We start from the raw sequence: 8,259 nt of genomic DNA on the forward strand, positions 1-8,259 counted from the left end.
CTGCAGCAGGGGCTGCAGCCTACACAGTCGCCAGCGACTCATGGCAACCCAGCTCCAGGTTGAGCTGTTGTTCAGCATCTTAGCTGTGGAGGGTAGTGTCACTGGCCCTCATATGTGGGATCCGAACCGGGGCCCTCTGGCATCCCAAGCCAGTTCTTAACCATCGTGCCACTTGGCCGGCCCAAATTATTGGTAGTTTTAGTATGTAGAGAATTCATATAAATTCAGAAAAAAGAATAACATTGTAATAGAGAAGTAACAAAAGATAGGAACTAGCAATTTCTCCAAAAAACATACAAAAGACTAAGGAACAAGGGGAAAAAATTCTCTAGGCAATAACTGAAGAAATTAAAATTAAAATATCAACACTTTTGATGATATGGTTAGTAAACAATGAAAAAAGGAGAATAATGTCCACTGATGGTGGGAGTGTAAAGAGATTTGTATAAAATACTTAGAGAACACCTTATTTGCATAAGTTCTACTTATACAAATTTGACAGCTATTTGACTGTCAAATACTTATCTGACAGTTCTACTTATAGGAGTTCATCCAAAAGAAGAAATTAACAAATGACTGATAATTAGATATAGAAGTCATGTTAGTGTTGCTTGCATACTGACGAATTAAGAAAACATTTACATGTACAATAATAGATCATCTAAATAAATTAGGGAACATTTTCCATATCCTGGAATACCATGTAGCTACTGAAAGTGATCATGTGTTTACTTACATAAACTATCACAATATAATATGTGGGGAAAAAGTTTATGAAATATTAAGCATAGTATAATCCTGTGTGGGAGGGGGTAAATATGTATATAAATAAACTATGTACAGATGGAAAACAGTATGAAAGGATGGGCACCAAATTGTCAACAGTGAGTCATGTAATGGTTTGGTACTAACATTACAAGTAATTTTTGCTTTCTTATTTATATTTTCCAGTATCTTCTAAATCTTTACTATAAATATGTAATGTATTGGTAATCAGCAATATCAACAATGATAAAAATAAAAGGTTTTTATAAAACTGATAGGCTGAGTTACAACAATGAGAATATAAAGGAACTGCGCTTGGCTTTAAGGTCTGTGGAGGACTTCAGGTACCAGGACAGAAAACTCTGACTCCTGGGAAAATCTTTCCCTTTGGAAATTTACTATTATGCCTTAATTTGAAACATGTGTGTACAAATGTGTGCGAATAAAATTGTGGGACTTATGAAACTAACCCAATTTCAGATCACTCTTAGTGTACACTAACCGTACGTTCTTAATAAAGCATGACTGGATGGATGCAAAGTCATTCACTGAGTGACCACTTTGCTTCACCTATTCACCCATGACACATCCAGTGAGAGCCTACAGCATGTCAGGTACCAGGGACATAGCAATGAATAAGGCAAAGCCCTTACCACCCAGAAACTCCCAGGCTAGGACACAATCAAAATGCAATGGGATATGGTGTGGGAGTGGAGTCAAGGAATTTGTAATAGATATGTATGATATTGGGGGGAAGTGGGGCGGTGGATTGGGGGAGGGGGTTGTCACGTCAAGGGGTAAAAAGCATAACTATTGCACTGTGTTGTACAGCTGAAACTAATTCTAAAAAATGTGTATTGCATAATAAAAAATAATTTAATAAAAATAATAAATAAATAAACAGGGGTAGTATGAACCAGGAAAAAAAAATGCAATGGGAAAACATGCTAAAAGAGAGGAATTCACATAGTGCTATGGGACACACAGAAAGCATCATCGAGCTATGCAGCTGTAGGGAGAGGTGGCTGTCTGAGAAGGCTTCAAAGTGAGATAGAAGAAACTGAATCTTACAGGATGAGAAGCAATTTACCAGACTTGTGGGTGGGGACATTGAGGTTGTCCCAGGCCAAAATAAAATCAAATATAAAAATATGACAGCACAAGATGATGATGATGATGATGATGATGGTGATGGTGGTGGCCCCTTGTGCTCCAAACTGCACTGTACGCATATTAACTCATTTAATCCCACCACCAGTAATAAAGCCAATACTCACATTTCCATTTTACAAATGAGGTAATTGAGGAACCAAGAGATGGTTAAACTACGTTCACAGTAAATAAAAAAGTTAGGAGTCAACTCCAGGCCATCTGTGTGAGAACTGACACTCTTAATCACTATATATACTACCCTCGAAAGACAAAGATATATTTAAGAAATGGCCAAGTTATTCAATTCAAGACACTTTCATTAAACACCCACAGTGGTCCTGGTACTGTGCCAGGTGCTGGAGATATGGAGATGAGGGCCCCGTTCTAGTAGGGAAGACACAATATTTATACAACAATGTTAGATATGTGATCTAGGAGGAACACAAAGGAAAAAGCAACAGACTCTGTTGAGGCCTCAGGAATAGGGAAGACTTCTCAGAGGAGATGTGTGCACATGAAGGTCTTAACAAATAAAACAAAGCTCTCCAAGAATATTAAGATATGTGTAAGATGACAGAAAATATATATATTGGTCTCTGCCCTTCGTGCCTGGCACAGGGTTCCTAAACTCTTGTAAATTCCTAAAGATAAGAGCACTAGAAGCATCTCTCGTTCTAATGAGGTGACTCTGGGTGGGCTCCTAGATGAGGACTGGTCACCAGGAAGACCAAACCATGCTTGGAATTTTCAGTCCCACCCCCATTCTCCAGAGAGAAGAGAAGGGCTGGAAATGGAAATTAATAACTGATCATGGCTGCATGAGGAAGCTTCCATAAAATTCCCCAAGTATGGAGTTCAGAGAGCTTCCAGGTGAGTGAACACATCCATACTGGGCGGGTAACATACCCCGACTCCACAGGGACAGCAATTCCTGCAATCGGGACCTTCCCAGACCTCCCCCTATGTACTTCTTCACCTAGCTCGTTCAACTGTCTCCCTTATCACATCCTTTAATAAACTGGTAAGTGTCCATATGTGTTTCCCTGAATTCTATACGCCGCTCCAGCAAATTAATCAATCCCAAGGCTGGAGGACTTTGGAACTTCTGATAACCTAGGCTTGAACTCACATCTGCAGAAGTGGGTGGGGACAGCAGTCTTGTGAGATTGAGCCCTGAAACTGTGGGACCTGATGCGATCTCCTGACAGCATCAGACTTGAGTTGACCGGTGTTGGAAAATTGCTTCGTGTGGGGAAAAAAACCTCCACATGTCGGGTGACAAGAAGCGTCAGAAGAGAAGCGTTTTGTGTGAGCAGGAAAGGAGACACACAAAGAGAAACAGGAGGAGAGGAAGAACTAAGGTTTTCTCTACACAGGATGAAATAAAACTTTTCAAGAAGAATAAAAGCACATACAAAGGCATGATGTATGCAGTGCTATTTCCACTATTACTATGGGGGGGGTGCTGATGTGGCAAAATAATAATAGAATCAACAGGATTTGATGAGCAACTGGATACATGAGAGGAGGGTGGGTGGAGTCAGGAGGGGACCTGGGAGAGAAAAGACAATTTCCAGAGCAGGAAATAGAGCGGGTGACTGGGCAGTGAGGCCCAGCAGTTTTCTGTAGAACACAGGCCAGAGGACAGTTGCAGGTGGGGTTGGCTGGTGTTTCTCCAAGGATGAACCAAGAGAATCACAACCTGCTGCCTCTGGAAACGGGAGGCACATGGCAGGAGGGAGCCAGGTGGGCATTTCATCACTCAAAGTTAAAACAGTTAAAGACTTCACACGTATTTCAAAATTATTCTCAACTCTGAAAGCACTTCATTTTGCACGCCCAGAATTCCAATCACATAATTTCTCTATCTTAAAACTGCAAGAGCACTATAATACTGATATATAACTGAGTAGTAATTCCAACTATTTAAGGTAGCATGGTGCAACAGGAATATTATAGACATAAAGTTAAGTAAATAAGATATACTGTACCTTTAGGTGACAATGAGGTTTTAGATAAATTTAAATGCTTTAATCCTTTTGGGAGTTTGGCAAATTGAATACTTAAAGAAGACACACCTGAGAAAGGAGAAAAAGAGAGTATGAGAATTTTCAAGTTCTCAGAATTGCATTTGTTTTACAAGGCCTGAAAAATGAATTAAAATGTTATTCTATTAATAATATAAGTGCTCTTTTTCTAATGTCGGAGTTTATTTTCTAATCATCCACCATCATGCCTCCTTTTCTTTCTGTCTTACTGAATTATAGGAGAAAAGGTTGTTTAAGCATAACAATATCAAAGCTTTACCATTAGAGGTGTTTTCTCTTGGACTAACCTACACCTTTTCCTCATAGTCCTATTTCAAATACCCTTGGGAAGAGTTACATAATTGTTCCCCCTTTTTCTTTTTAACCTGTGTCGTAATGAGTTGATCACTCTTCCGGGTGAGCAAATGCATGCTATTTAATTGTCGTCAAGAAAATCAATGTAATGTTAACTATTCAAATAACAGCTTCACTTTTAGCAGATAATTCCAATACTTAATCGGCTTGTGGCTAACAATCTCAGACAAAACATCAGAGCACGTTTTAACTTCTTAAAGGTAGGTTTTGTAACTTAAAATAACTCCTGAGGAATTTACAGTATTGAAAATAAGACAGTCTCAAAAAAGAAAGAAAGAAAGAAAGAAAGAAAAAAAGCAGATAGTCTCTAAATTTAATTGCCAGAGTGGCAACACCAGCTCACTCATCTAAGGACTGCAATGATGCAGACTGTTTCCTGGGAGGAAAGAAGTAATACTAGAATGCATGCCTTTCTTTCAGGTCCTTCAACCACCTCCTATTGCACAGGAGTCATCACCTCCCAGGGGAATGTTCTTGGGAAGGCTCTTAAAACAGTATTAACCATGTGTTCCCCAAGACTGATTTTCAGACTCCAGGCACCAGTAAGGAACTACTGTCCTGGGTGCTGCCCTATTATTTAACCCCAAGTTCTCTGCAAGTTTTATCAAAGTTGATCATGAAATAACTACTGTAGAGACAACCTAAAAGTCATGCGGCTTGACTAAACCTCTGGATAAGTTTCCCCAAGGATGGTGGGTGTTCTGGGAACGCCTGCCTACCTCTCCATAGCATTTCATTGTCAAATATGTTTGACAATCACTGGACTAAGTAACATTAAGCAGGTTTTTATCTGAATATTTCTAGAGATTCGAGTGTGCTGATCCATATTGTTAATTGCAAAGTGGGAGCAGGCATGAGATTTAGTTGATACATTTTTGCGAAAGAATGAATAACGTTAATGGAGGGGAAAGGGGAAAAAGATGGTGTAATTTTCAACTTTGATTAATGCAAAGGGAAAACTAATATAAGAAGTAGATAATCTCAATTGTCCTCTATATACTCAAGAAAATAAACCAATTATTAAAAACCTCTCTACAGTACTTGCTTTGGCAGCAAATAATATTAAAATTGGAACGATATAGAGAAGATTAGCATAGCCCCTACACAACGATGACACGCAAATTTGTGAAGTGTTCCATATTTTTGGCAGAAGAAAGGGGAAAACAATCTAACTAATGAAGACCAGAAACACAAATAACAAAATGGCAATAACTATACATTTATCAATAACCATGTTAAATGTAAATGGATTAAATGCTCCAATGAAAAGACACAGGGTGGCTGAATGGATAAGAAAACAAGACCCTTGCATATGCTGTATATAAGAGACTCACCTCAGATCAAAAGACACATACAGGCTGCAAGTAAAGGGACGGAGTAAGATATTTCATGCAAATGGAAATGAGAAATAAGCTGGGGCAGCAATACTTATATCAGACAAAATAGACTTTAAGTGGAAGAATAATAAAAGACAAAGAAAGGCACTACATAATAATAAAGGGATCAATCCAACAAGAGGACGTAACCCTAGTGAACATCTATACACCTACCATTGGAGCACCTAAATATATAAAACAAATATTGACTGACATAAAGACAGAGATCAACAGTAACATTATCATAGTAGATGACTTCAACACACCACTGACAAGGGACAGACCCTCCAGACAGAAAATCAATATGGAAACAGCGGCCTTAAATGACACATTAGACCAGCTGAATTTAATTGATATTTTCAGAGCATTTCACTGCAAACCTACAGAATATACATTCTTCTCAAGCGCACATGGAACTTTTTCCAAGATAGATCACATGTTAGGCCACAAAACAAATCTCAATACATTTAAGAAAACTGAAATCATATCAAGTGTCTTATCTGACCACAGTGCTATGAAATAAGAAATCAATTACATGAAAAAAAACTGGAAAACACACAAACACATGAAGGCTGAATAAAATGCTACTAAATACCGAATGGGTTAAAAATGAGATCAAGGAAGAAATCAAAAGATACCTTGAGACAAACGAAAATAAAAACACAACAACCCAAAATCTTTGGGATGCAGTGAAAGCAGTCCTAAGAGGGAAGCTCATAGCAGTGCAGGCCTATCTAAAGAAACACGAAAAATCTCAAATCAACAGGTTATCCTTACACCTCAGGGAACTGGAAAAAGAACAGTAAAATAAACCCAAAGGGAATACAAGGAAGGAGATAATAAAGACCAGAGTGGAAATAAACAAAAAGAGTACCAGAAACACAATACAAAAGATCAATGAAACCAAGAGCTTGTTTTTTGAGAAGATAAACAAAATTGACAAACCTCTAGCCAGGCTCATAAAAAAATAAAAAAACAAATAGATAAATAAATGAGAGAGGACTCAAATTAATAAAATCAGTATGTCAACTATAATTATATATACATATAGTCATGGGACATGGAGTAGAGAGTGGGAATGGAGTCAACGGAATTGTAATAAATAAGCATGATATCGGGGGTGGGAGGGCAGTACATGGGGGGAGGAGGGTTGTTACTTTGTGAGGGTGAAAAGGATAACTATTGCATTGTTATGTATATCTGAAACTAACAATAAAAAAAATTTTTTTTTTAATCAGGAATGAAAGACACCACAGAAATACACACACACACAAAATAAGAAAATACTATGAGCAAGTATATGCCAACAAATTTGAGAATCTGGAAGAAATGGACAATTTCTAAAAGCATACAACCTTCCAAGGCTAACTCAAGAAGAAACAGAATATCTGAATAGACTGATTACCACCAAGGAAATTGAATCAGTAATCAACAAGCTCCCAACAAACAAAAGCCCTGGACCAGATGGCGTCACAAGTAAATTTTACCAAACATTCAATAAAGAATTATCACTTATTCTATTCAAACTATTCCAAAAAATCCAGAAGGAGGGAAGGCTCCCAAACTCTTTTTATGAGGCCACTATCACCCTGATCCCCAAATCAGACAAAGACATTACAAAAAAAGAAAACTACAGGCAGATATCCCTAATGAACACAGAAGCAAAAATTCTCAACAAAATATTAGCAAACAGAATTCAGCAACACGTTAAGAAGGTCATACACTACGATTAAGTTGGGTTCATCCCTGGCATGCAAGGTTGGTCCAATATCTGCAAATCAATTAATATGATATACCACATCAACAAAATGAAAAATAAAAATCATATGATCATATCAATAGATGCAGAAAAAACATTTGACAAAATCCAGCAGCCATTTATGATAAAAACTATTAGCAAAGTGGGAATACACTGTTTGGTGGTCTCCTGCTGGTTTGATCCACTATAGCTCTCTGAATCCCGACGAAACCATTACATCTGAGAAAAGCATGCTCAGCAAATCGATGAGTTGCACCAAAAACTGCAATGCCTGCAGCCGGCCATTGGTCAACAGAAAGGGCCCAACAACGCCCGACCGCATATCAAACAACCAACGCTTCAAAAGTTGAATGAATTAAATGAGCCACTGAGTTGCGCCTTCCACAACTAGAATGAAACAACTACTCAGGAGCTGACAGGTCCTGGAAAAACACACTGTTCCCCAATAAAATTTCTTTAAAAAAAAAAAGTTGAATGAATTGAGCTATGAAGTTTTGCTTCATCCACCATGTTCACCTGACCGCTCGCCAACCGACTACCACTTCTTCAAGCATCTCGACAACTTTTTGCAGGGAAAACACTTCCACAACCAGCAGGATGCAGAAAATGCTTTCCAAGAGTTCGTCAAATCCCAAAGCATTGATTTTTATGCTACAGGAATAAACAAACATTTCTTGTTGGCAAAAATGTGTTGGCTGTAATGGTTCCTATTTTGATTAATAAAGATTTGTTTGAGCTTAGTTATAATAATTTAAAATTCATGGTCTGAAACGGCAATTACATTTGCACCAACCTAATATATATA

The 8,259-nt window shown here is 38.0% G+C and overlaps 1 protein-coding gene across 1 annotated transcript in view; it reads right to left on the reverse strand.

The window, feature by feature from the left end:
* Positions 1-8,259, reverse strand: part of CARMIL1 (capping protein regulator and myosin 1 linker 1) — a 337,821-nt gene that overhangs the window by 138,225 nt on the left and 191,337 nt on the right. Inside the window, exon 10 of the mRNA XM_019668166.1 lies at positions 3,909-3,995. Coding sequence (XP_019523711.1) covers positions 3,909-3,995 — 87 coding nt within the window. The remainder of the gene's footprint in view (positions 1-3,908; positions 3,996-8,259) is intronic.

This window comes from Hipposideros armiger, unplaced genomic scaffold (assembly GCF_001890085.2).
Source record: "Hipposideros armiger isolate ML-2016 unplaced genomic scaffold, ASM189008v1 scaffold_519, whole genome shotgun sequence".
NCBI lineage: Eukaryota > Metazoa > Chordata > Mammalia > Chiroptera > Hipposideridae > Hipposideros > Hipposideros armiger.